This window comes from Bufo gargarizans, chromosome 10 (assembly GCF_014858855.1).
Source record: "Bufo gargarizans isolate SCDJY-AF-19 chromosome 10, ASM1485885v1, whole genome shotgun sequence".
NCBI classification, from domain to species: Eukaryota; Metazoa; Chordata; class Amphibia; order Anura; family Bufonidae; genus Bufo; species Bufo gargarizans.
Window position 1 is genome coordinate 25,068,284 of NC_058089.1, and position 26,485 is coordinate 25,094,768.

The following is a 26,485-nucleotide window of genomic DNA, read 5'->3' on the forward strand; positions in this document are numbered from 1 at the left end:
TATAAGGGTGGATTCACACATAGGTTTTTGCTGGCGTTGTTCAGCACTTTTGTGGTTTTTGTGGTGTTTTTTGCCCCGACATGTTTTTGGTATATTTTTTTGTGTGGTAGAAACACCACCCCCAGATGTCAACGGAAGGTCTATACTATATAGGAAATATGAAGCATAGAACTTACAAGAGTTTTTTTACTTCTGGTATTTTTGTTCATTAGGTGGAGTTGTTTTGTCTTTCTCGCTTTTCTTCAAAAACACGGAATGCTCTATTTCTTGGTATTTTTTTCCCCGAGGCATGAAGAAAACAGCTAGTGGACAAACACATTGGGGCCGAGGGTCATTTACCTTGACCTCTAATGCAATTTTTGGGGCGTAAAAAGTTGCACATCTCTGTTGTATGACATTTTAAAGTTTGTGTGCCAAAATTTAGACTCACGTGGTGTTTTTACATTGGGAAGTGGGGGCTGGGCCATAAGCCCCGGCAAATCCATTGTTTTGTGGTGTACATGACGATTGAAATCTACTCCAGTCAGAGGCTGGAGTCTTTTTCAATCTAAGCAAATGGACTGCCGGAGGATGCACCTACATAGGTGCATCCTTCTGCAGCGCAGGAAGTATCAAAGAAATGCGTAAGATGCCAGTTTTTGAGAAACGACCCTCACTGTGTGCAAAAAACACCCCAAAAGTTGCAAAAATGCAGGCTAGGGTAGGTTCGCATTAACGGTATGCCATTTCATTATAGGTTCCGTTTTTTTATGGAATTTGTAGACGAAATGCAAAATGGAAGCCTTTAAGAGGCATTCCGTTTTGCTTCATCCTATTAGAAGTCTATGGGCAGCATAACAGATTAGTCTGGTTTCCGGACGGAAAGGACGGAATGCAGGACGGAAACAAAGTCCTGTCAACAGGAAACCAGATGGATCCATTATGCTTGCCCATAGACTTCTATTAAAGGCTCCCGTTTTGCATTCCGTCTACAAATTCCGATATAAGCGGAACCTATAACGGAATGGCATAACACTAGTACAAACCCACCCTTAGGGCTCGTTCACACAACCGTATGGCTTTTTAAGTGTTTTGCGGACCGTTTTTAACGGATCCGTTTTTGTTCCAGTAGTGTTTCTGGTTCCACTCAGTTTTTCCGTTCCGTTTTTACGTATGGCACATACAGTATACAGTAATTGCATAGAAAAAATTGGGCTGGGCATAAAAGTTTCGAAAGACATTCCGTATGTGTTCCGTTTTTTTGCGGACCCATTGACTTGAATGGAGCCACGGAACGTGATTTGCGGGCAATAATAGGACATGTTCTATCTTTGAATGGAAAAACGGAAATAAGGAAACGGAATGCATACGGAGTACATTCCGTTTTTTGCGGAACCATTGAAATGGATGGTTCCGTATATGGACCGTATAGGGAACTAAAAAAAGGCCCGTATATGAAACGCAAAAGACGTTCGTGTGAACGAGCCCTTATTCTGGTGTTTTTACAGCCTCCCCCTTCAAAAAAAAAGTGCCAGTGCAAATTCATGTGTGTAGGTGCCCATATATTTCCAATGAGGCTGTTTAAAGTAAAGTTGTGTGTCAGATGATGGTGGTTTGGAAATAAATAAAAAATATAAGAACGGGTAAAAACACCAGTTAACATTTAATGGCATCTAAAGGGTAATTGGTGAATGTAGTAGCACCCAATGCATAGCAGGTGATCTATAGAGACTGGCATTTACTAAGACCGGTTTTTTACGCTGCTCTTAGTTTCCCCCTCTGCGCTGCTGTTAGCATTGTCTAATTTGTGATGAAGCGTGCGCCATGTCATAAATTTGGCGCATCTGTGGCAGTCCTTGTGCCTGGCGCAAAAACTAGTAGTCTTTTTCCAGACATAAATATTAGTATATTTTCCAGGGCTGAAGTCCTGTCCCCGTCAGGGCCCCCAACACTCCCCGCCCCAGCCACCCCCAACTGGTGGACATGGCATAAAACCGACCAAGAGGACTTGCGACTATTTTACGCCAAGTGCCCCAGTGTGTGTGTTGGGGTCTATTTTCATTTTGTCAAGACATCCCTGTGCCACAGCTGGTCTAATAAATGACTGTAAGGCCGGTTTCAGACAGATGTGTTTCGACACATTAACACGGTTCGTGCAATGGCTGCATTTCCTGGACCGGCCGCGATTCGACTAACCTGTAATCACTGGATCATTGAGATCTATGATGCTGTGAGTTCCACCTGGATTGCGGGTCTACTGATCTGTACTGAAATGATGCTGTAAGTACAGTACAGGAGACCCGAGGAAATCACAGTATCGTAAATCTCTATGCGGCAGTGAGTTAAGGCCTCTGAGTCATGGTCGAAAACACGGTCGCCACACTGACTGGGGGAGATTTATCAAAACTGGTGTAAAGGAAAACTGGCTTAGTTCCCCTTAGCAACCAATCAGATTCCACCTTTCATTTTTCAGAGCTCCTTTGGAAAATGAAAGGTGGAATCTGATTGGTTGCTCTGGGCAACTAAGCCAGTTTTCCTTTACACCAGTTTAAAGATAAATGATAAATGACCCCAGCGTGTTTCACTGGCCAAACACGTTTGTCTGAACCCGGCCTTATATCACACTGATTGCTTCTCAGCTTCTCAGCCTATAGAAGGGTTACTTATCAGGAAGATGGCTGATTGTCACAAGAAAAGTAAACAGAGGGTTTATAGAGAGAATGACAGAAAGGTGGAGGAATGTGTAAAATGCCTGTAAAGTAAGCACGCAGCAGGGTGTGAGCGGCAGGGCAGGCCGTATATGTAATAAAAGGAAAGGGCAAACACACAAAGAGGCTGTAAAGGGAGTAGAAACCTACAGGTGGGCACCGCTGTTCATACAGGAGCCACCCATGGCCCAGTATTACTGATGTGCTGAAGGGATTTCCCATCACTGAGCAGTACAAAATCTAGGGAACTCTCTTATATAGGCCTCTTTCACACAAGCGCATTGAAATCCGTCGGTTCTCCGGCCCCGGAATATGCACAGATTCCAGATGTTTTACCATTCAGATTGTCATCAGTATTGCTTCAGTATTTCATCAGGATTTATATGCGTATTGCTTCCTTCCTGCATTTTTGATGCACTCCCATAGACTACAGTGGGTGTATTTGGAAGCAAAACTCGGATATGCTGCATATTTCAAACACTGACAGAAATGTTATGCCCTAGCAGTGGATTCCAGTACACAAAATACATGCCATACACGGACTGCAAATATGATCATGTAAAAGAGGCCATACTTTATATTTCAATACCTCACACATTGCATGACAGTCCTTCCCTTAGCTGCAAGCACAGTATCCTAGAAATGGGCAAAACTGCAAATTTTTAGTTTGTAATGTTTTTGACATGCTATGCACTGATAAATCTGCAGTTGGCGCATGGGTGGCTCAGGGATCACAGCTAACCACTCCACCCCCTCCCTCTTGATAGCAGTGGGCTGGTCCGACTTCCTGTCAGGAGACAGGATTAAGCTTGGTAAGCCTGGGGTAGGGGGGCACATCCACCTGTCTGCTCCAAGACCCTTTGGGACTAGAGATCCAGCTCATCTGTCAGGACCACTACTCCAGGGAGACTGCAGGGTCCTAGGCCACAGAAGTTCTTCAAGCCACAATGTTTACAGTCAGCAGAGTGATCAGCACTACGGCTATGCAGACTCTGCTGCAGGTGAGGGGAAATGTGTTAAGACACCCATCACCACAGTTCTAGACAGGCACACTCAAAAGCCTGCATTTCACAAGTGGACACTTATAGGCATAAGAGCCAGCTTAATGCTGTTAGCAACATTATCAGGATAGAGAGACTTTTGCCGGCTGGTATACTCAGAGTACTACTGTCTGCCAGCCCACCATACCTCATCATCTGGGAAGAGAAACTGCACTGTGTGCAAACTACTGCTGGATATACTGTTGCTCTTATTTAGCATTTAGTAAAAAGTGATTCTTTTCAATGAACCGATTACCAGGGAGCAACGGCCTGGGGGAGTAAACAGTGACACAACATCTCATCAGGATCACTACCACTCCCATCCTCTGCTCTGGCTCTCCCAGGGGCTCTCTGCACAAGTTGTTACAGTGTGTCGGTATAGTGTCATGGTCTTACCTTCTCACTGTTCTCCTTCGTTTGACATGTGCTGGCGGCCATCTTGGTTTCTGGGTTTCTTGTAGCCTCCCACCCTGCGGCTTCTCCTTCCCACTGGGAGGAGCTGGATGCCTAGCTCATATATATAGGAGGTCTGTGGCTTCAGTTCCTTGCTTGGTCCTCCTGTGTTCACATGCTTCTAAGACTGCTGCTGCTTCTGGTTCCTGATCCTGGACTCGTCTGACTACCCCGTTGGTTCCTGATCCTGGCTTCGTCTGACTACCCCGTTGGTTCCTGATCCTGGCTTCGTCTGACTACCCTTCTGGTTCCTGACCTCTGTCTACGCAAGACCCTGCTTCGGTTTAGCCATCCGTTTGGACTTTTGCTTACGGCTTGATTTTCAATAAAGCCTTCTTATTTTCCACTTATCTCTTGTTGTACGTCTGGTTCATGGTTCCTTGACATTAGGACCAAGCCATGAATTTTGACGGTACAGGGCCATCCTCGCTACCTACGCTGGTTGCCAGACTTGATCAGCAGGATCACCTGTTGGGTCGGTTCGCTGTGGCGTTGCAAACCCTGCTTGAACGCACGGCTCATTTCGCTTCCGTTGCCGATGGGTCGGTTGTCGCTCCTGGGCCCGCTCCTACTGCCGCTCCGGTTGTTGCGCCAGAGTCTACCCCGACACCTGTTGCTGCGCCTGCGGTGTCTCGGGGTATGACCGGTTCTGCCCCCCTTCCACAGCGCTTTGGGGGAGAGCCAACTCAGTGCCGAGGTTTCCTTAACCAGGTGGGCATTTATTTCGAGTTGCTGCCACATGCCTTTCCTACTGAGAGATCAAAGGTGGGCTTCTTGATCTCGCTGCTCTCGGACAAGGCCTTGGCCTGGGCCAGCCCTTTATGGGAGAACAACAATCCGGTGGTTGCCGAGTTTTCCGGTTTTGTTGCTTCTCTTCGGAAGGTATTCGATGTGCCGGCTCGTGCTGCCTCTGCTGCGAAGCTCCTTATGTCCATCAGACAGGGTTCACGATCCGTAGCTGAATACGCCATTGAGTTTCGTACCCTGGCAGCAGAGGTGGGCTGGAATAATGAGGCTCTGGTCGCTGCTTTCTCTCATGGTCTCTCGGATGCCTTGAAGGATGAGGTTGCAGCTAAGGACCTACCAGTGGAGCTCGAGTCTCTTATTTCTTTCCTGATTTTGATTGACACCAGACTCAGGGAGAGACCTTCCTTTAAGGAGAGCCTGCGGAGGTCTTCTAACAGATTGGCGCCTACGTTTGCTGTCCCACCCGTGCCTCCCTCTCCTCCCACGCCTCCTGGGGATGACTTGTCTGGGGGTGAACCCATGCAGCTGGGGTTTGCTCGCCTGTCCGAGGGGGAGAGGGTACTCCGGAGACGCGAGGGCCGATGCATGTACTGTGGTCTCGGTGGGCATTTTCGGTTGGCATGTCCGAACCGTCCGGGAAACGCTCGCACCTGAGATCCTGTCGGGGGCAGATCTTGGGTGGAGTCTCCTCGTCCCCGGTTTCCCGTGTTGACAAACCACTGATCACTGTTGTCTTCTCCTGGGTCGGGGGCTCGGTGACGACCCAGGCGTTGGTGGACTCTGGTGCTGGTGGTTTGTTCATTGATAGTGTGTTCGCTGCCGCAAATTCCATTCCTCTGCAGCCTCGAGGTTCCCCACTGGCTCTTGAGGCGATAGACGGCAGACCCCTTCTGCCGCCACACGTGACTCATGAGACCCTTCCAGTGGGGATAGCCATTGGTGCCGTTCACAGAGAGTCGGTCTGTTTCCAGGTGATTTCGTCTCCACACTACTCGGTGGTCTTGGGGTACCCCTGGCTCCAGAAGCATAATCCGACTTTCGATTGGAGATCGGCCGAGATCCTCTCGTGGTCACCGCAGTGTGGGGTTAGTTGCATCCATGGGCCTGTCAAGTTGCTGTGTACTTCCTCGGACTCTCTGTTGCCTCCTGAATACGAAGAGTACCGGGATGTATTCGATAAGGTGCGAGCGGTTGCCCTACCTCCGCACCGCCCATACGATTGTGCCATAGAGTTACAATCTGGTGCCGTTCCTCCTCGTGGCAAAGTCTATCCACTGTCGGTAGCGGAGAATGAGGCCATGGAGGAGTACGTGAGGGAGGCGCTTTCACGCGGACACATTCGCAAATCCTCGTCCCCGGCAGGGGCTGGATTTTTCTTTGTGAAAAAGAAGGGTGGTGAGTTGAGGCCTTGCATCGATTACAGGGGTCTCAATCGCATCACGATCAAGAACGCTTACCCGATACCCTTGATTTCCGAGCTGTTCGATCGCCTCAAAGGGGCCACGGTCTTTACCAAACTCGACCTGAGGGCGGCATATAACCTGGTAAGGATCAAGGCGGGCGATGAGTGGAAGACCGCGTTTAACACCAGGACCGGTCATTATGAATCCTTGGTTATGCCCTTTGGGTTGTGCAATGCGCCCGCAGTCTTCCAGGAATTCATCAACGATGTTTTCCGTGACCTGTTGCAGCAGTGTGTGGTGGTCTATTTGGATGACATCTTGGTATATTCTGAATCCATGGAGGCCCACATTATGGATGTCAGACGAGTGTTGCAACGGTTACGAGAGAACAGGCTGTTCGGTAAGCTTGAGAAATGCGAATTTCACCGATCCCAGGTAACCTTCTTAGGTTACATCATTTCCGCTGAGGGGTTCTCCATGGATCCTGAGAAGGTTTCGGCTGTCTTACAGTGGCCCCAGCCCAGTGGTCTCCGTGCCCTGCAGCGCTTTTTGGGCTTCGCCAATTATTATCGGAAGTTCATCAGGGACTTTTCTATGCTAGCCAAGCCGCTCACGGATCTGACCAGGAAGGGCAGTAATTTCCAGGTCTGGCCGCTCGAGGCCATCCGAGCGTTTGAGGCTCTAAAGTCCGCCTTTGTGTCGGCTCCGATTCTGTCGCATCCCAACCCTGGGTTGCCCTTTGTCCTCGAGGTGGACGCGTCTGAGACGGGAGTAGGCGCCCTCCTGTCTCAGCGTAGAACACCAGAGGGTCCTCTGCTTCCTTGTGGGTTTTACTCCCGGAAACTGTCTTCCGCGGAGTGCAACTATCAGATTGGTGACAGGGAGTTATTGGCCATCATGCAGGCCCTTAAAGAATGGAGGCACTTGCTCGAGGGTTCGGTGGTTCCGGTTCTCATCCTGACGGACCACAAGAATCTGACCTACCTTTCTGAGGCCAAGAGATTGACACCACGTCAGGCCAGATGGGCTCTGTTCTTGTCACGTTTTAATTACGTGGTCTCCTACCTACCCGGTTCCAAGAACATCAGAGCGGATGCCTTATCACGGCAGTACTCCGAGCTGTCCGGGGAGGAGTCGATTCCGACTTCGGTCATACCTCCGAATCAGATCCTGGCCGCCATTCGCACCAGCCTGACCTCTCCCCTGGGTGAGCAGATTTTGGCGGCTCAATCTGGTGCTCCCTCTGGGAGACCCAACGGCAGGTGTTTTGTGCCTGAGGAGTTGCGCACTCGGTTGTTGCGAACCTACCATAACTCCAAGGCCGCGGGGCATCCTGGAAAGAATCAGCTGTCCTGGGCTGTTTCACGTCTGTTCTGGTGGCCTTCTCTACGTTCCGACATCGCCGCATATGTAGCGGCATGCTCCGTTTGTGCCCAGAGTAAGTCCCCTCGGCACCTTCCGTTGGGCCTGTTGCAACCCATAGCCACCGGGGAGCGCCCATGGTCACACCTGGGGATGGATTTCATTGTGGACCTCCCTGCATCCCGAGGCCATACGGTCATTCTCATGATTGTGGATCGGTTTTCCAAAATGTGCCACTGTGTTCCTCTCAAGAAGTTACCCTCTGCACAAGAGTTGGCCACGATTTTCGCCAGGGAGGTCTTCCGGTTGCACGGTTTGCCCAAGGAGATTGTGTCGGATCGGGGGAGTCAGTTTGTGTCCAGGTTCTGGCGCGCCTTTTGCTCCCAGTTGGGGATTCATCTCTCTTTCTCCTCGGCCTACCACCCTCAGTCCAATGGGGCCGCAGAACGATCCAATCAGGCCTTGGAGCAATTCCTTCGTTGCTATGTCTCCGATCACCAAGACAATTGGGTTGACCTCCTGCCTTGGGCTGAGTTTGCCAGGAACACGGCAGTGAACTCTTCCTCTGGGACGTCTCCCTTCATGGCCAATTATGGGTTCCAACCTGCCGTGTTACCGGAGGTATTCTCTCCCCAGGATATTCCGGCTGTGGAGGATCACCTTTCCGTCCTACGTGCTTCTTGGGTACAGATCCAGAGGTCCCTTGAGGTCTCTGCGCAGCGCCAGAGACTCCAGGCTGATCGCAGACGAGCGCCCACTCCTTCCTACCAGGTCGGAGACCGTGTATGGTTGTCCACCCGCAACTTCAACCTTCGATTGCCCACTCCCAAGCTGGCGCCTCGCTTTGTTGGTCCATTCCGAGTGCTTCGCAGGGTAAACCCGGTAGCCTATGCCCTTGCGCTTCCTCCTGGCATGCGGATCTCCAACGTGTTTCATGTCTCCCTGTTGAAGCCATTGGTGTGTAATCGTTTCACTTCCTCGGTTCCTCGGCCCCGTCCGGTCCAAGTGGGCAATCGTGAGGAATATGAGGTGAGCAATATCCTGGACTCGCGCCTGGTCCGCGGTCGGTTGCAGTTTTTGGTCCATTGGCGTGGTTATGGTCCAGAGGAGCGTTCCTGGGTTCCCTCCGCAGATGTCCATGCTCCTGCTTTGCTCCGAGCCTTCCACGCACGCTTCCCTCAGAAACCGTTCCTTACTCCGCGGAGGAGGGGCCCTTGAGGGGGAGGTACTGTCATGGTCTTACCTTCTCACTGTTCTCCTTCGTTTGACATGTGCTGGCGGCCATCTTGGTTTCTGGGTTTCTTGTAGCCTCCCACCCTGCGGCTTCTCCTTCCCACTGGGAGGAGCTGGATGCCTAGCTCATATATATAGGAGGTCTGTGGCTTCAGTTCCTTGCTTGGTCCTCCTGTGTTCACATGCTTCTAAGACTGCTGCTGCTTCTGGTTCCTGATCCTGGACTCGTCTGACTACCCCGTTGGTTCCTGATCCTGGCTTCGTCTGACTACCCCGTTGGTTCCTGATCCTGGCTTCGTCTGACTACCCTTCTGGTTCCTGACCTCTGTCTACGCAAGACCCTGCTTCGGTTTAGCCATCCGTTTGGACTTTTGCTTACGGCTTGATTTTCAATAAAGCCTTCTTATTTTCCACTTATCTCTTGTTGTACGTCTGGTTCATGGTTCCTTGACATATAGTCCAGGCATGAGAGAGATTTAGTTTATCTGTGTTTAGCTCACAGGAGATTTCTTTGAAGGTTGGGTCATCAATATTAAAATCCCAGAAAACCTCTTTAAAGGGGTCATCTCATCTGAGAAATTGGTGGTTTATCGCTAGGATATGCCACCAATGTCAGATCGCATCTCCAGAACGGGCCCCCGAAAGCGAAGGAGAGCACAGCGCACATGGCAACGTGCTCTCCATTGAGTTCTGTAAATAGCTGAGCAAGTGCGCTTGGCTTTTTTCAGAAGTAGTCCCATAGAAATTAATGGAGAGTGCACCTGCGCAAGCCTGACCACTGCTCCATTCACTTCTATGGGACTACTGGAGATAGCCGAGTCAGTGCTATCGACAGTCCCATAGAGGGCGACTGTGCATCCACGGCTGCTCTCCATTCACTTCTATGGGACTACTGGAAATAGCCGAGTCAGTGCTATCGACAGTCCCATAGAGGGCGACTGTGCATGCATGGCTGCTCTCCATTCACTTCTATGGGACTACTGGAGATAGCCGAGTCAGTGCTATCGACAGTCCCATAGAGGGCGACTGTGCATGCATGGCTGCTCTCCATTCACTTTGGGGTCCTGTTCTGAAGATAGAGTGGGACCTTGGTGACATATGTTAGGGATATGCCACCAATGTCTCAGATGAGACAACCCCTTTAATTATTAAGTATTATATTAATCACCCAATAGTCTGCTTTCCTGGTGAAGAATGGTGGTGAGCTCAGGCATAGCAGCATATCAAAATAATCAGAGCTGCAGTATACAGCATGGGAAAATTGCCTCTGATGAGATTTGGCCTCAGACAATGCAGGACAGCTGGAGCAGCTGACCATAGCTTTACATTAGTGCAGCAGAACTAAAACGCCAACACTGCAGTAATAAATAGCATTTAAACAGATTTATCAAAACTGGTGTAAATGAAAACTGGGTTAGTGGCTTATAGCAACCAATCAGGTTCCACCTTTCATTTCCGTTTTACAGGCTAGGGCAGCGCTAAAGCCCGCCCATCACTGCCGGTGACGTCACCGGTAAGGAAAAAGAAGTTCTGCATCAGCGCAAATTCACTAGTGGAAGCGGTCTTGATAGATAGATTATTTTTGTTTTAATAAGAAACAACGCGTTTCGGGGATCGGAGACTCCCCTTCATCAGGTTTCGTCACCGGGCTCACTGCTGGGCGGAAGCCTCCGCCTGGCAGCCCCATGGAGAGCCCGGTTCATCAGAGCCCGATTTAGCGCAGGGCAAAGGAGAGCTTTGGAGCATGAACTGCTCCGATGCTCAAGTCAGGGGGGCTGCCTGGGTGAAAATGGAGGTATGTCCGGGTTCAGCTCAGAACCCAGACAACCCCTTTAAATCCTGAGCATTAGGAATGAAAAAGGAGGCTGGGAACCATACACGGTTCCTGCCTTTCATCCAGTCAGGAAGTTATTTCCTTCCTTTCACTACTAGCTTACTGAATACTTTACATCTTAACTTGGACATAACTTGCAGAAGACGTCTACTGAGATTACTCCTGCTCCTGGTTTATTATGTATGGGCTGTCTATAGTTGTAATCTCTTTTTTTTGTTTGATGATGCTTTTGCATTAGTGTGCATTAACAATACACAATTTTATTTCAGGTTGTGCATATTGGAAGGGGAATTTCTCCTCTATCCAATTACAATAATGACTAAAAGCACGAACACAACTCGCCCAACGTCGGCCACCACCACCCACAGCTCCACCGGCTCAGTGATCCTCGACTGGATTAACAGCATTTTGAACCGCATCCCTTGTGAGTATTACAGTTCAGATGGGTCTTCTGTGTATCTCTCCTAGTGTTGATGTGAAGATATCTCTGTTTCTGAATAGTAATCTCGTCCATCCGTCTAAAAATGGTAGTCACTAGTCAGCATAGCTAAGATAGCTTTTAAAGGGGTTATCTGGTTTAGGGAAAAAAAATTCAGGGGTTCTATTAGAGAATCCTGAAGGTTGGTCCTCTGTTTAGCACTCTCATCTATTAGCCAGTGAATGACCATAAGACACACTACGGAGGATCCAACATCTCTATGCATTACATGGACAGCCGATTGATTATAATGGTAACAGTGCAATACTTTATTTCCCCTGTTGGTGGCACTGCAGGGAAGTTGGACACTTGCAGCTGGGTCTTCCAAAGATTAGAGATGATCAAAAAGGCTTCTTCTAACAAAAGCAGACAACTCCTTTAAGAAAGTGATTGAAAAGTCTGGTCCTCTGTTTAGGACTCTCACCTAGCCAGTGAATAACTACAAGAGTGTCTTATATGTTGGAGGACCCATAATCTCTGTGCATTACATGGACAGCCCATTGATTAAAATGGGAACAGTGCAATACTTAATTTTCCCTGTTGGTGGCACTGCAGGGAAGTTTAACACTTGCAGCCACGTCCTCCAAAGATTAGAGATGATCAATGATCAATTAGAGATGATCATAAAGGCTCCTTCTAACAAAAATCAGACAACTGCTTTAAGAAAGTGATTGAAAAGGTTCCTTCTTGAGCAATTTTTATGGAATAATTCATCAATTCGTTCCAACACATTTATTCCAGTACCGTGTTGGGCCATCTACACACTGTTTGCTGTGGGATTCTTCTTCATTCTTAATAATCTGCTGTTGATGCTGCTCCTCCAAACAGAACAAGAACAAAACCAAAGAAAAAGAGAAAATCCAACGTAGATCTGAGGTAGCCAGAGACATACCTACTGCCTTCTCATTGGTTGAGACTTCTGCTCTTGCCTCCCCACTGCAGCTCTGCCTCTGCACTTCGAACCTGCAGAGGCAGAGCTGCAATGGGGAGGCGACTTGTGTTTTCAATCTGCAGTGAGGAGGCGAGAGCAACAACCTTAACCAATGAGCTGGCAGTAGGTGTGTCTCTGGCTTCCTTTAGACTCCCTGTAGGCACTGTAGCTAAGTTATAGTCACAGATCATAAAACTGCTCTAATGGATCTCATCTAAAAAGTAGTCAAGTAGGTGGATAGAGGTGATCAATGAGGTCTCCTATTATTAAAGGCTGCTTCTTAAAAAAAAGCAGACAACTCCTTTAAGAAAAGTTTCCTTTAAAGGGGTTGTCCGGGTTCAGAGCTGAACCCGGACATACCCTTATTTTCACCCCGGCAGCCCTCCTGAGCCTGGCATCGGAGCATCTCATGCTCCGATGCGCTCCCGTGCCCTGCGCTAGATCGCGCAGGGCACAGGCTCTTGTGTTTACAATAACACACTGCCGGGCGGTAACTTCCGCCCAGCAGTGTGTTCGGTGACGTCACCGGCTCTGAGGGGCGGGCTTTAGCCAAATCCCGCCCATCAGTGCCGGTGACGTCACCGGGCTGCCTGTCAGCCCCATAGAGAGCCCCGGTACGTCACCGGAACTCAGAAAAATGCCTTTGCCCTGCGCGATTTAGCGCAGGGCAAAGGAGAGCATCGGAGCATGAACTGCTCCGATGCTCATGTCAGGGGGGCTGCCGGGGTGAAAATGGAGGTATGTCCAGGTTCAGCTCTGAACCTGGACAACCCCTTTAAGGGTTTCTTCTTCTTGTGCATGGTTGCTATTTTTATGCAATAATTCATCTATTCCTTCCAACACATTCATTCCAGTACCACGATGGGCCATCTACACAATTTTTGCTGTGGGACTCTTCTTAATTCTTCTGCTAATAATCTGCTGTTGCTACTGCTGCTGCAAACGGAAGAAGAAAAACAAGAAAGATAAGGAGGCACTCAAACTTAAGTCTTTAAAGAACAGCACTGTTGCAAGCATGGTAAGACACAGGTGCACATATTGTATATACATACATGTGTTTTAAATCTGCAGATTCATATCTGCAGTGGGGAGGCGAGAAAAGTAGCCTCAACCAATGAGGATGCAGTAGGTGTGTCTCTGGCTACCTCAGACTCTCTGTGGGGACTGCTGTAGCCAAGATGTAGTCACAGATCATAGAACTGCTCTAATGGAGCTGATTTAAAAAGCAGCCAAATAGCAAGCAGAAACATATACAGCAGGCAAGCGGCACCTCTGTGTACTGTGTTACATATTTTTTACAGCTTTACATCTGCTTTAATTATCCATGGTGTTTTACATAGAATTTATATATGCTCCTTCAGTTGGCAGTGAGCTGTAGCAGTGCCTCCCAGGCTAGGGCTGTACAACAACACTGGTCACGGTGATCCCATAGAAATGAATGGGATCACAGTACAAGTGTTGGATTTTTTTTTGCGACTCACTCTGCGATCCCATTTATTTCTATGGGATCAAAGATACTCTGCAATCCTGGCTGCGACCAGTGTTGCTGTGTAGTCCTAGCCTTATTCTTTATTAGACACCCCTGACTAATGCACAGTGTTATGTACTGTCAGGGCTCATGCAAAAGGTAATGCCCTGTGCTCACACCCATAGACACTTTGTGTGCTGTCATATGATACCTTTGTGTGGCATCATATTTTCCCTTAGAAGCAATGCTTATTCCTTGTGTACATCATGTTTACTCATGTGGGCAGATATAATTTTTTGGCCACATTACATTGCCTTACCACAGGGTTCCATAATATGGTTGTGCACATGTTATAAAGGATGGATGTAGGAGTGCACAAAGAGCTGTCACGGCTGAGGATGGGGAAAACCCTCAGCCGTGCGATGCCCGATGATGTTACGTGCTGCTTGACCAGGACGACAGTATTAGGGAGCAGGTCACCTCCTAACACATCCCTAACCTGACCCTAACTCCTAGCTGCACGGGCCGACCTTTAAGGTAGGAGGGCCCATGCTCAGGAACCTCGGATCCCTAACTCACCCTCCGTCCGGTCCCTGAACTAGGAGTCAGGGTAAGACGGCCTGTTCCTTCTGGACACGAAGGAACAGGGGTCTCACTGGCCAAGCTGCAAGGAATAGGGAAAGGAACATAAACAGCCTATGGATATGGCAGGAGGCTGAAAAGCACTTCCACACCTACCTGCCACAGACACTCAGACTGGATCCCGTGCAAGAAAGCAAGTGTCCACACCCAAACACAAATGGACACAGCACACACACAAACACACAGGAACCCAGATCCATAGGTGCATAATATAACAAGGAAAACATCAAGTGAACATCACATAAACTAAAGAGTCACAGATAGTTTTAACATTTATGACCACAAGGGTGGCCCCCACTGGCAGATTGAGTTCACAGGAGGCTGCTCCACCTAAGCATGGCTGAAGCAACCCACTGAGCCATGCCAAACACAGAGGCTTTATAGGCCTAAGTGGCCACACCCACACAGACACAACCAGTGTCTCACACACACAGAAAGGGAGTTAACCCTTCCAACACAGGGAAGGGAAAACACCACTTAAAGGGGAAGTGTCCAAACCAAGATCACACTGTGGCTGTTGCCGCAGGCAACGACATGGGTGGCAACCATGTCCGGGGAGTCAGCCCGAAGGCCGGGACACTGCCACCACATGTACACATCCAACCAAACGTTGCCACGGGCAGCCACAGTGAAGGGAAGAGTCCTAGTACACACACACAACACAAAACGCAGTGCACACCAGACAAACACAACACCCAACATGAAGGTTGTTAGGTGCAACCGCATGCCATGCATGCAGTTGAGGAGTCACGACCATAACCGTGGCCGTGACAAGAGCTCACTGACACATAAGAGAAAAACTGAGCAATATTTCTTGTCCACCGTAGAGTTCAAATAATTTTGGTGCGATCTGATACTGATGTACCTTGACCGTGGAGTTCCTTCTAATCTCTTTGGAAGTTGTTCTGGGCTCTTTGGTTACCATTCGTATTATCAGTCTCTTCAATTTGTCGTCAATTTTCCTCTCGCGGTCGCGTGCAGGGAGTTTGGCTGGAGTCCAATAGACCTTAAAGGGAACCTGTCACAGGGATTTTGTGTATAGAGCTGAGGACATGGGTTGCTAGATGGTCGCTAGCACATCCACAATACCCAGTCCCCATAGCTCTGTGTGCCTTTATTGTGTCAAAAAAACGATTTGATACATATGCAAATTAACCTGAGATGAGTCCTGTCCCTGACTCATCTCATGGACAGGACTCATCTCAGGTTAATTTGCATATGCATCAAGTCGTTTCTTTTACACAATAAAAGCACATAGAGCTATGGGGACTGGATATTGCGGATGTGCTAGCAGCCATCTAGCAACCCATGTCCTCAGCTCTATAACCCAAATCCCAGTGACAGGTTCCCTTTAAAGTTCTGAATAATATGTGCAACTGTAATAACAGGAACATCAATCCTTTTGGAGATGGTCTTATAGCCTTTACCTTTAACATGCTTGTCTGTAATTGTCTTGCTAATCTCCTGAGACAACTCTCTCCTTAGCTTTCTTTGGTCCATGTTCAGTGTGGTGCACACCATGATTCCATACAGCACAGTGACTACTTTTCACCCTTTGGTGGCTTCACTAAATGCTAAATGATGCCGGCAGACCACACTTCCATTATGCACTACACTATCGTTGAGCAGGCTGGCTTCTTCTCTGTATGCGCTGTACTGCCGCCAGCCCGCACGTCCTTCACTCACCACAGCCAGAGCAGCAGGAGGATCCCGTTCTCCTCTGTGCTGCCTGGCCTTCCAGCTGATTGGTGGTGAGTGTGTCCTGCTCCCCCCCCCCCCCCCCGCCTCCACCAGTCAGCTCTCTACATTTCTCCCGCCATATGAGCTCTCCCCTGTCCTGGTACCGTAGATTGCCGCCTAAGTCACTTAATGAGGACATCTCTGGGGCAATGTATACGGTACCCTAATGAAAAATAAAATGTCTGCCAAATATGACTATAACCCCCCTCATCCATAGGAATCCACTCATGTACTGCAGTATATGGGTGGATTCCTATTGATGAGGGGGGGGGGGGGGGGTTATAGTCATATTTAATATAGTAGACACATGTCAATTACAGAACAGCCCCGGACAGTATTTATTTTAAATATGACTATAACCTACTGCAGTACATGGGTGCATTCCTATGGATGAGGGGGGTTATAGTCATATTTACTGTAATATAAACACTGTCCAGGGACTGTTCTGTAATTGGTACGTGTCTATAATTAATATGACTATAACCCCCCCTCAAATGTAGAGAAATTGCTGTTCCAGCACAGTGGATTCCTATGGATGAGGGGGGTTATACGGTAGTCATATCAGTTACCATAAGCCAATATTGGTACAGTCCCTGGACAGTGTTTATATTTAATGTGACTATAACTCCCCTCCTCTTAAGAATACACCAATGTACAGTACCTACAGTACATCAGAATATTCTTTAGGATGATGGGGGTTATAATCACATAACAGTGTCATTCACAGATCTCTCATAACAGTGTCATCCACAGATTCCCCATAATAGTGTCACCCACAGATCCCCCTATAACAGTGTCATCCACAGATCTCTCATAACAGTGTCATCCACAGATTCCCCCATAACAGTATGTGCCACTCACAGATCCTCCATAACAGTGTCATCCACAGATTCCCCCATAACAGTATGTGCCACTCACAGATCCTCCATAACAGTGTCATCCACAGATTCCCCCATAAAGATTTCAACCACAGATTCCCCCATAACAGTGTCATCCACAGATCCCCCATACCAGTGTGTAATCCACAGATCCCCCATAACAATGTCATCCATAGATCCCCTATAACTGTGTCATCCACAGATTCCCCATAATAGTGTCATCCACAGATTCCCCATAATAGTGTCATCCACAGATTCCCCATAATAGTGTCATCCACAGATCCCCCATAACAGTGTCATCCACAGATCCTCCATATTAGTGTCACAGATTCCCCCATAACAGTGTATCATCCACAGATCCCCCATAACAGTGTGTCATCCACAGACCTCCATACCAGTTTCATCCACAGATCCCCCATACCAGTTTCATCCACTGATATTCTCAGCTAGTGTCCCCATGACTATGAAGGTCACAATGCTGACAGTTCTTCTATTACTGTATTTTGTTGTAGAAAACTACCGTACTGTAGTCTCCTGATGCGTCCAAATTTAGAAAGCTGTCAAAGCAGAAAAGTCTTTCATATAAGATCCCTTTTAAACTGAAGGTGATAAATTATGCCAAAGAACATGGAAACAGGGCTGCTGAGACATTTCGGGCCGCCTCCAACAGAAAAAATTATACGGGAGTGGAGGAAACAGGAGGATCAGCTGCAAAAAGCAGATAAAAGCAAACACACTTTTCGTGGGCGTACTGCAAAATGGCCACAGATTGATGTGGAAATGAAAGAGTGGATCACATGTCACAGAAACAATGGCTTCTCTCAGTATCTACAAAAATGATCATATATCAAGCCAAGCGTCTAGCTGCAGAGAAAGGCATTGATGAGTCCACTGGATCCCCATCATGGTGCTACAGATTCATGAAGAGATGTGGCCTTGCTATGCGCACCAAAACTAGAAATGCACAAAAAAATGCCAAAAGATTATGAGTCCAAGAGTCTTTCTTTTCACAAATATGTGCTGGATGCAAGAAAGAAAAATGGCTAAGTAATAATGAAATAGGCCAGATTGGGAATATGGACAAAGTCCCATTAACCTTTGATGTTCCTTAGAACAGGACCGTTGATGTGAGAGGAGCAAAAACCGTAAAGACCTGAGGACACAAGAAAACCCATTACACGGTTGTATTGCCCTGCTGCGCAGACTGGACCAAACTGCCACCAATGCTGATTTTGAAGAGGAAGAACATGCCAAAAGAGGCGATTCCAAGAGGCGTAATTGTGCATGTACACGACAAAGGGTGGATGGACGAGAATGGCATGAGAATATGGGTCGACAAAGTGTGGTCCGAACGCCCTGGAGGGCTTCTGAAAAAAAAAATAGACTCAAGGACGCTGACACTCATCTAGCGGTGATTCCTGGGGGGCCTACCAGCCAGCTGCAGCCTCTGGATGTGTCAATCAAAAAGCCATTTAAGGTTTTCATGCGAGAGGAGTGGACTAAATGGATGGCTGCTGGGAATCACGATCTTACACCCAGTGGACGGATGAAAAGGCCCAGTATCACCCAAGTCTGCAAGTGGGTGAAGTCTTCATGGCAGTCAGTGAAGGATGAAACTGTTCTAAAATACTTTAGAAAAATTGCGATTAGTAATGCTCTGGACGGTCCTGTATGAAGACACCAGTGATAATGATACCACTTGTACTTATTTGAGCTTTGTATGTCTTTATGCAGAAAAATTGACATAAATAAAGATTTTCTAAAAAAAAGATAATGATACCACTGATAGTGAGCCACTGAGCTTGAGTTCGGACAGTAGTGAGGACCTTTTGGGGTTTCCAGATGACTAGAGGTGCATTGTTCTAAATCTTTCCTCAACTGTTACCGTTAATTACAGTAATAATGTTTCCTAAGGCTCCTTTCACACCTGCGTTCAGGTGTCCGCTCGTGAGTTCCGTTTGAAGGGGCTCACGAGCGGCCCTGAACGGAGCCGTCTGGCCCTAATGCATTCACAGTGGAGGCGGATCCGCTGAGAATGCATCCGCCTGCCAGCGCTCAGCCTCCGCTCCGCTCAGTGAGCGGACACCTGAACGCTGCAAGCAGCGTTCGGGTGTCCGCCTGGCCGTGCGGAGGCGAGCGGATCCGTTCCGACTTATAATGGAAGTCAATGGGGACGGATCCGCTTGAAGATGACACCATATGGCTCAATCTTCAAGCGGATCCGTCCCCCATTGACTTTCAATGTAAAGTCTGAACTGATCCGCTCAGGCTGCTTTCACACTTAGAAAATTTTTCTAAGTTATAATGCAGACGGATCCATTCTGAACGGAGCCACCGTCTGCATTAATATGAGCGGATCCGTTCAGAACGCTAGTGTGAAAGTAGCCTAAGGCTACTGTTGGCTGTTTGGTAATGTTTTAGCACACCTTTTAATTCAAATTATTTTTCCCCCATTTTCCTCCACTGAAAACTAGATGTGTCTTATCACCAGGTGCGTCTTATAAAGCGAAAAATAATTTTATATATATATATATTAATATATATATATATATATACAGTATATATATATATTATACATACACACATACTGTATTTATATACAGTATATATACACACGCACACACAGTATATATATATATATATAATGCCATATTGTCTTGTCACATTCTAGGTCCAGCCAGATGTAGAAGGTCTTATGGGATCAAAGGAAAATGAATACCGTGGACGACTGCAATATTCTGTGGAGTATAACATGCAGAGAGAGGAGGTATCAGATTTGACATCTTTTTACAAAAATTTCAAATTAGGTAATGATGAATGTAGAATTCACAGCAAACTGTCCCGGACTGGAAATAAAATGCTTCCTGCATTTCACAGTATCCACCTCCATGCCACGGATTACCTGGGAGAGATCAATGAAGATCCATGACTGCTGACTCAGAGCAAACTTCAAATCTTAAAGGGGGTTGTCTCACTTCAGAAAAATGGCATTTATCATGTACAGAAAGTTAATACATGGCCCTTACTAATGTATTGCGATTGTTCATATTGGCTCCTTTGGTGGCTTGATTGATTTTTCAATCACGTTATACACTGCTCATTTCCAGGGGTGCTGCAACATTGGCCAGGGTGCTGAATGCCTGCGCAAGCTCCCACGGTCCCGGCCACCAGAGAGGCCTGTGCTTTTTCCTAAAGTGTGCAAGGACGACCACGACTGATGGCCTGCAGCGTAGATGTAAGTGTATAAAGAGATGGAAAAATGAATCAAGCATTGTGATGGACAATCACAATACATTAGTAAGTGCCTTGTATAAACTTTCTCTACATGATAAATGCCATTTGCTGAAGTTAGACAACGACTTTAAGGAAGTATTTTGCTATGATAAGCCAGCACTTACAGATCAGTGAAGGTGGTCCGATCTCTGGGATCTCCGTTGATCTCTAGAACAAAGAAGCTGTGTCCCCTTTGGCTTTCACTGCTTCTAGGTGCCTTGCAAGAACTGCAGCTCACCCCAACTCAAGTACCTGCACTTTACCAGGTTGGAACTGGTGCTGTGTAGGGTAGAAAAAAGACCCAGGGGCCCATTATGATGTCCAAGTCAACAGCAGGGCTTCCAGTGGTTGGATGCCAACCAATGCATAAGCAATAGTATAGCATAGTCATAGCTCAGTGTAATTAAAAATCACTTCAATGGTAAAAGAAATGTTGATGTCTGACTGTAATCTATGCTCCTCAGTTTGGAACTTCAGGTCTCTAGGTAGAAGCTTCTTACGGCCATCCAGTCAAGTATTGTAAAGACATCAGTGGGTGTCACAGTTCTCAGACAATTGGCATCTACAGAAGAAAAAGTTCAATCAGGCAGATGTTACTGATTTAGAACTGGAGAAGTGATGTGATCTTCAGACTGGATATGAATTCTCATTCCAGAATGAAGATTTCAGGTAGTGATGGATGGGCGTTTTTACAGGGTGTTTTTCATTACAGATAACTGTGGCAGTGAAGCAAGCTGCTAACCTGAAGGCTATGGACAGCGGAGGAACATCTGACCCATATGTCATAGTCTTCCTCACTAACGACACCCGCAAGAAAAATGAGACCAAGGTGTATCGCAAGACACTCGACCCTACTTTCAACGAGTCATTCACCTTCAAGGTAATCAAGCAGAAAACACATGAAATGGTCAAAGGCTGTCAAGTGCGGCAAATAGTACAATGGGGGGTTGTCTTTGACTGTGGCGTGCCTAAATAGTGGTTCTTTTGGCACTGTAGGCTACGTATACATTAGATCTTTGTCACCAAACTTGTTTGGTTTGGCTCAGGTCAGTGGCATAACTAGAAATGACTGGGTTCCACAGCAAATTTTTGAACGGGCCCCCCCAGCCCAGTAAACTCTTTGCAACCCCCACACCTAAGGATAGTCAAGATCACTCTCTCAGACAAGGACCGACAGCCTTTCCATCCATTTCCTACAGCGTCTCTGTATACAATCTCATTTTATAATACTGTTGAGGGAGCCCTGACAACAAAATCTTTTAGTCCTCCTCCTGGGTGGGCCCCTTCTGAGTTCAGGCCCTAAAGCAGCTGCTTCTCCTGCAGCTACACCCCTATAGGTACGCCCCTGGCTTAGGTTATTCTAATGAGTACAGTAAGGTAATCTCTTGTGTAGGGAGGACCAGTTTAATAAAAATGGGGTCCTGGGCAAAAAGTAAAGTAGGAACTGTTTGATATTTTTAGACAAATTATTTCATAAGTATACGGAAGAGAATAGGGCCCAATACTGACCCCTGTGGTACCCCACTAGTGTCAGTGACCCAATCTGAGTGTGTACCGTTAATAACCACCCTCTGTTTTCTATCACTGAGCCAGTTACTTACCCACTTACAGACGTTTTCTCCCAGCCGAAGCGTTCTCATTTTATGTACTAACCTTTTGCACAGCACATTATCAAATTCCTTGGAGAAGTCAAGATCTCTAACATCCAAGGACTCGCCCTGTTCCAGTCTAGAACTTACCTCCTCATCGAAACTGGCTACATTAGTTTGACAGTACCGATCCCTAATAAATTTGATCTGATACTGCATTACACATTAATCATGATAACTAGAACAGGCTGGGCAGTTTAGTTTGCTTTTGTATACGTGGCCACCTTTTAAGTCAGAGTTATTTAAAAAAAACTGCCAAAAGGCACCAAATGTAATAAAAATTTTTTAAAAAAGGTCATAGTCGCCCACTTGGTCCTCCTTGCCAGTCATTGTTTAGATGGCTGCAGCAGTGACGCACCTGTATCATTAACATCAGCAATAATACAGCATGAGACCTCTGGGACAAGTGATTGGCTAATACAGTCACATGGGGTATATTGCACCGCTGCAGCCATGTAAGTAAATACCAGAGGAAAGGACCAGAACTGCAGTGCTGGAAAAAAGCCGATTTTTTGCATTATTACTTTACTGAGATATAATAATAGTAAGAGTGCTATTCAAGATACACGCCCTGTTTTTATGCCACTCTCTGGACTACAGTGACCATCATTAATGCTTTTTGTACTCCAGCTCCTGAAGCCGGAAATAGAAGATACAGAGGTTGTGATGCAGGTCTATGACTTCAATCGTTTTTCAAAGCATGATGTCATCGGTGAGGTGAGGCTGCCTCTGCGGGACATGAATCTACAGCATGTCATCGAAGAGTGGAAAGAGCTGAATTCTGCATCATCCACGAAGGTAGGAGAGCAGATACACCCGTGCTGCCTATGGCATCCCTACTGCCAAATATACCTAACATGACTGGCACGGTAATATGGCTGAAGAGTTTGGAAGTGCACCAAGGTCACAATGTCTGGAGGACCGATGTCCTGAGATACATAGGCATTTCATGTCAATAACACAGCATGTCATGAATCCAAAATGTAATCTTCTGCAACAGGACATCTTTTCCAAGCTGGCAGTATAGTTTGGGCTCTTAGAGCTAGGTGCTTAAAGGCTATATACATCTTTGGGGGCAATTTTTTCTGATTGCATTTTACTCATTTTGGGCTAAAAATAATCTTTTTAGTTGGTCTTTATTAAAAAATATTGAGGATTAACTGTCACCGCTAAACATTTTATTAGAATTTCTTATCGATATGTCTTCACAGTATGAACGGCTTGGAGAGATCTGCTTCTCACTAAAATACATCCCAGTGACCTCAAAATTAATCGTTGTTATCCTTGAGGCAAAGAAGCTTAAGAAAATGGACAATGATGGACTTTCAGGTAACGAGGCAATAAAAGGATGTGTTTAGTGCTAAAGCTGGCCAGGATACCCCATATACCTGCATGCTGGACTTGGCTGTGAGTCCATGTGTAGTGAATAGGGAGAGGTAAGGCCTTGAAAACAAAGGATTGAGCATTTTGAAAACCAACAGATCGATCCTTCTTTCAGGGGAAATTTGAGACACTTTTGTACACATTAGATGGTCAACCAGTCCGACGGGTTCGGCCAACATTAATTCTAATGTGTATGGCTTCTTTAATACATTTGGGACTGGGTGGTTTAAACTAGCCTTATGCCCTGTTCACACTAAAGCCAAAGCTGAAGTTCTTCATGGTACCAGGACATACATGTCAGGAATGGATTCTCACAATTCTTGAGGAATTCCATTGATTTATAAAAGGGTCAAAGTTCCAATGCATTTAGATTTTTTTGTTCTTTTAATAAAAATAATAAAAAAATGATTAACCAAATACAAATATATACATATATAAATTTAATATTTTAAAGATATAAAAGAGGTGTTTTTTAAGAAATTTTTGTAAATTAATAGCACTTTTTCCCTGTAGACCCATACGTGAAGGTGCAGCTTGCTCTGAATAAGAAAAAGTGGAAGCGTAAGAAGTCACGAGTGAAGAAGAACACGCTGAACCCATACTTTAATGAAGAGTTCACATTTGATGTGACTTTGGAACAAATTCAGGTTTGATTTCATATAAATATTTTATTCTTCCTTTTTCATTATTTCTCCTATCGGGGAAAATTAGTATGCCATAGTTTTAACTGTAATTTTCTCCTTTTACCTTCAGAATGTGGATCTTATCATCTCTGTGTGGGACCACGATAAAGTCAACAAGAATGAGCCAATCGGGAAGATATTTCTTGGCTGTCGAGCTTCTGGAAACGCTTTAAGACACTGGTCGGATATGCTTGCACACCCACGAAGACCAGTAGCTCAGTGGCATACTCTTCAGGCAGCAGAGGAAGTTGATAAGACCCTTGCACTGAAATCTCAGTTAAAACTCCCTCTACCCAGAAGATAATGGAACTCTATTGATGGGGTTTCTAAAGTCTGAAGACAATGGGATAAACTTTTTCTGAGGTTCCAAATATGTACCAGTAACTCATACATCGGTCACCCAACTGGTTTACTTACAGTTCCATTGGACATTTAGAATCCACCCATATAATGACTCCACCCAAATAATACTTACTTACTTACTCCAGGATTAGGGTTGTCACAATACCAACATTTGACCTTCGATTTCGATACCAAGTAAAGTATCACGATACTTGATACCAAATTGATACGATGTAAAAAAAACTAAAAACGAATATAAATACATTCCATTATTTGAATGTGTCAGCGTATGGAGTTAATGTGTGAGGTGGTACATGATGGGGTTAATGTGAAGCACATCCTGGAAAACTAGATTGATAAAACCATGTGCCTCACATTAATAGTAACCCAACTAAGTACTCATCACGTAATGGACATAATGGGCAACATGGGGTTAATTTGTGGAGGTAAAGGATGGACTTACTTGCAAAGTGAGGCACATTGTTTTATCAATTTGGACCTCATGCCCCACACATTAACCCTATGTTGCCCATTATGTGAGGAGGTACTTGATAGGGCCAATTACTGTTAGGCACATGGAGGTACTAAAGTAATAAAACTCTGTGCCTTGTATTACTAATAAGTGACCTCCATTATTTATCTCACATGATGGCAAGTTGGCTTCATTGGGTTTAATGAGTCCTTGGTCTCCTCTATCACACTGGGGCCCCTGAGTTCTTCTATTTATTATACTGGCGCAGTGCTTGGTAAGCTGCGAGAAGGCCGCGGAGCTCTCAAACAGCTGGTCAGCGGGGTCCTGTCTTGGTATCCTGAGGATAGGTCATCAGTATTTAAATCTTGGGAAACCCTTTTAACTGCCCAGGTATTTAATAGTTGAATAGTTGTGAACATATACAGTATATACAGTATTACTACCTGCAGCACCATCTGTCATTGTGTATAAACATATCTGTGTGTGTTTGTTTATTTTACACTAAACTTTATTAACAACATGACAACACCACGTAGAGACAGGCAACCATTTTACAACATCACCTAGAGACAGGCAGCCATGTAAGTGCAAGCAGTGATGTAGTTACTGTAATAACCACAATAAAAATATTAATTTCAGCACTAGTCCTACTTAATTATCACATTGATGTGTCCTGTGTGCATGATTCAGCACATGTAGCACTGCTGCTTACTGAATGTCATAAATGACATGATGTGTAGGGTGTTATGCCATAGATACATTACACAGGACTGATACATGGGTTATACCATTTTACAGTATATAAGGGTCAACTGTCTGATATACGAAAGGTATGTATGCAGAATTTTAAATACATGGATATTAAAAAAAATTGTATGATTTCTATTATATAACCAAATTAGTTAACAAAATTTAAACTGGAATACCCCTTTAAGCATTACACTGTGTCCATTCATATCAATACGTAGGGTGTGTAATGCAAGGTCCTCCTGAGTTAGAGCCAGATGCATTTTGTAGCCATCCCCCACACTAGCAGATGAGGATCCTGAACATAGGAATCCCCTGTATTAAAATTTTCATTAGGATATATAAAAATAATGTTGGAAACCTGACAACCCCATTATTAAGACTCTGTTCACACTAACTTCATGGCATCCATTCTTAAAAGAGCCACGGCTTGTATAAAAGATCAGTTCTCAAACTAATGCCAACCAATCCTAATGGTTCCAGTTGACTCATAAAAGGGTCTATCTCAAAGCATGGTTTTCCGAACTGGTCTTTTTTCCTTCAGACCAGGGATGGCCAACCTGAGGCTCTCCAGCTGTTGGAAAACTACAACTCCCAGCATGCCCACACTGCCTACAGCTTTCAGCCTACAGTAGGGCATGGTGGGAGTTGTAGTTTTACAACAGCTAGAGCGGTTGGCCATCCCCGCTTCAAACATTCGAGCCTTGACAGGTTCCAACACAGCGGTCGGAAGGAAAGACTCCTGCAAGGCCAGTATATGCATTAGAAATATATATCATGAGATTACTAAACAGTCAAAGACCACCACAACCCATGGAAAGCCTTTACATGTATGAGCATTCTTCGCCAGCCTAACAGTATATCCCGCTTTAACAGACACTTCTGCTATAAAACTGTCCATACACATTAGATGAATTATGAATTTCCGCAGGATCGGCTGATCACCTAATGTGTTTGGGTTCCTGCCAACTCTCCCCTGATGGCAGATATTAGAGAAACTAAATAAAGGTCAGATCTTTTTGTTCTCAGGCTAGGTAAGG

At 46.1% G+C, this 26,485-nt stretch overlaps 1 protein-coding gene across 2 annotated transcripts in view; it reads left to right on the top strand.

Annotated features, from left to right (window-relative positions):
- The window catches only part of LOC122920599 (synaptotagmin-1-like), a 49,078-nt gene extending 23,596 nt beyond the window's left edge, over positions 1-25,482 (top strand). The window contains exons 1-9 of one of the 2 annotated variants that reach the window (XM_044270237.1): positions 10,893-10,939; positions 11,029-11,183; positions 13,023-13,186; positions 19,568-19,663; positions 20,882-21,049; positions 22,449-22,616; positions 23,030-23,147; positions 23,715-23,848; positions 23,955-25,482. In XM_044270237.1, the coding sequence (XP_044126172.1) occupies positions 10,938-10,939; positions 11,029-11,183; positions 13,023-13,186; positions 19,568-19,663; positions 20,882-21,049; positions 22,449-22,616; positions 23,030-23,147; positions 23,715-23,848; positions 23,955-24,188 (1,239 nt within the window). In that variant the 5' untranslated portion in view covers positions 10,893-10,937 and the 3' untranslated portion in view covers positions 24,189-25,482. Of the gene's footprint in view, positions 1-10,892; positions 10,940-11,028; positions 11,184-13,022; positions 13,187-19,567; positions 19,664-20,881; positions 21,050-22,448; positions 22,617-23,029; positions 23,148-23,714; positions 23,849-23,954 lie in introns of those variants that run through there. The other variant, XM_044270238.1, reaches the window with a different exon arrangement.
- The last annotated feature ends 1,003 nt before the right edge of the window (positions 25,483-26,485 follow it).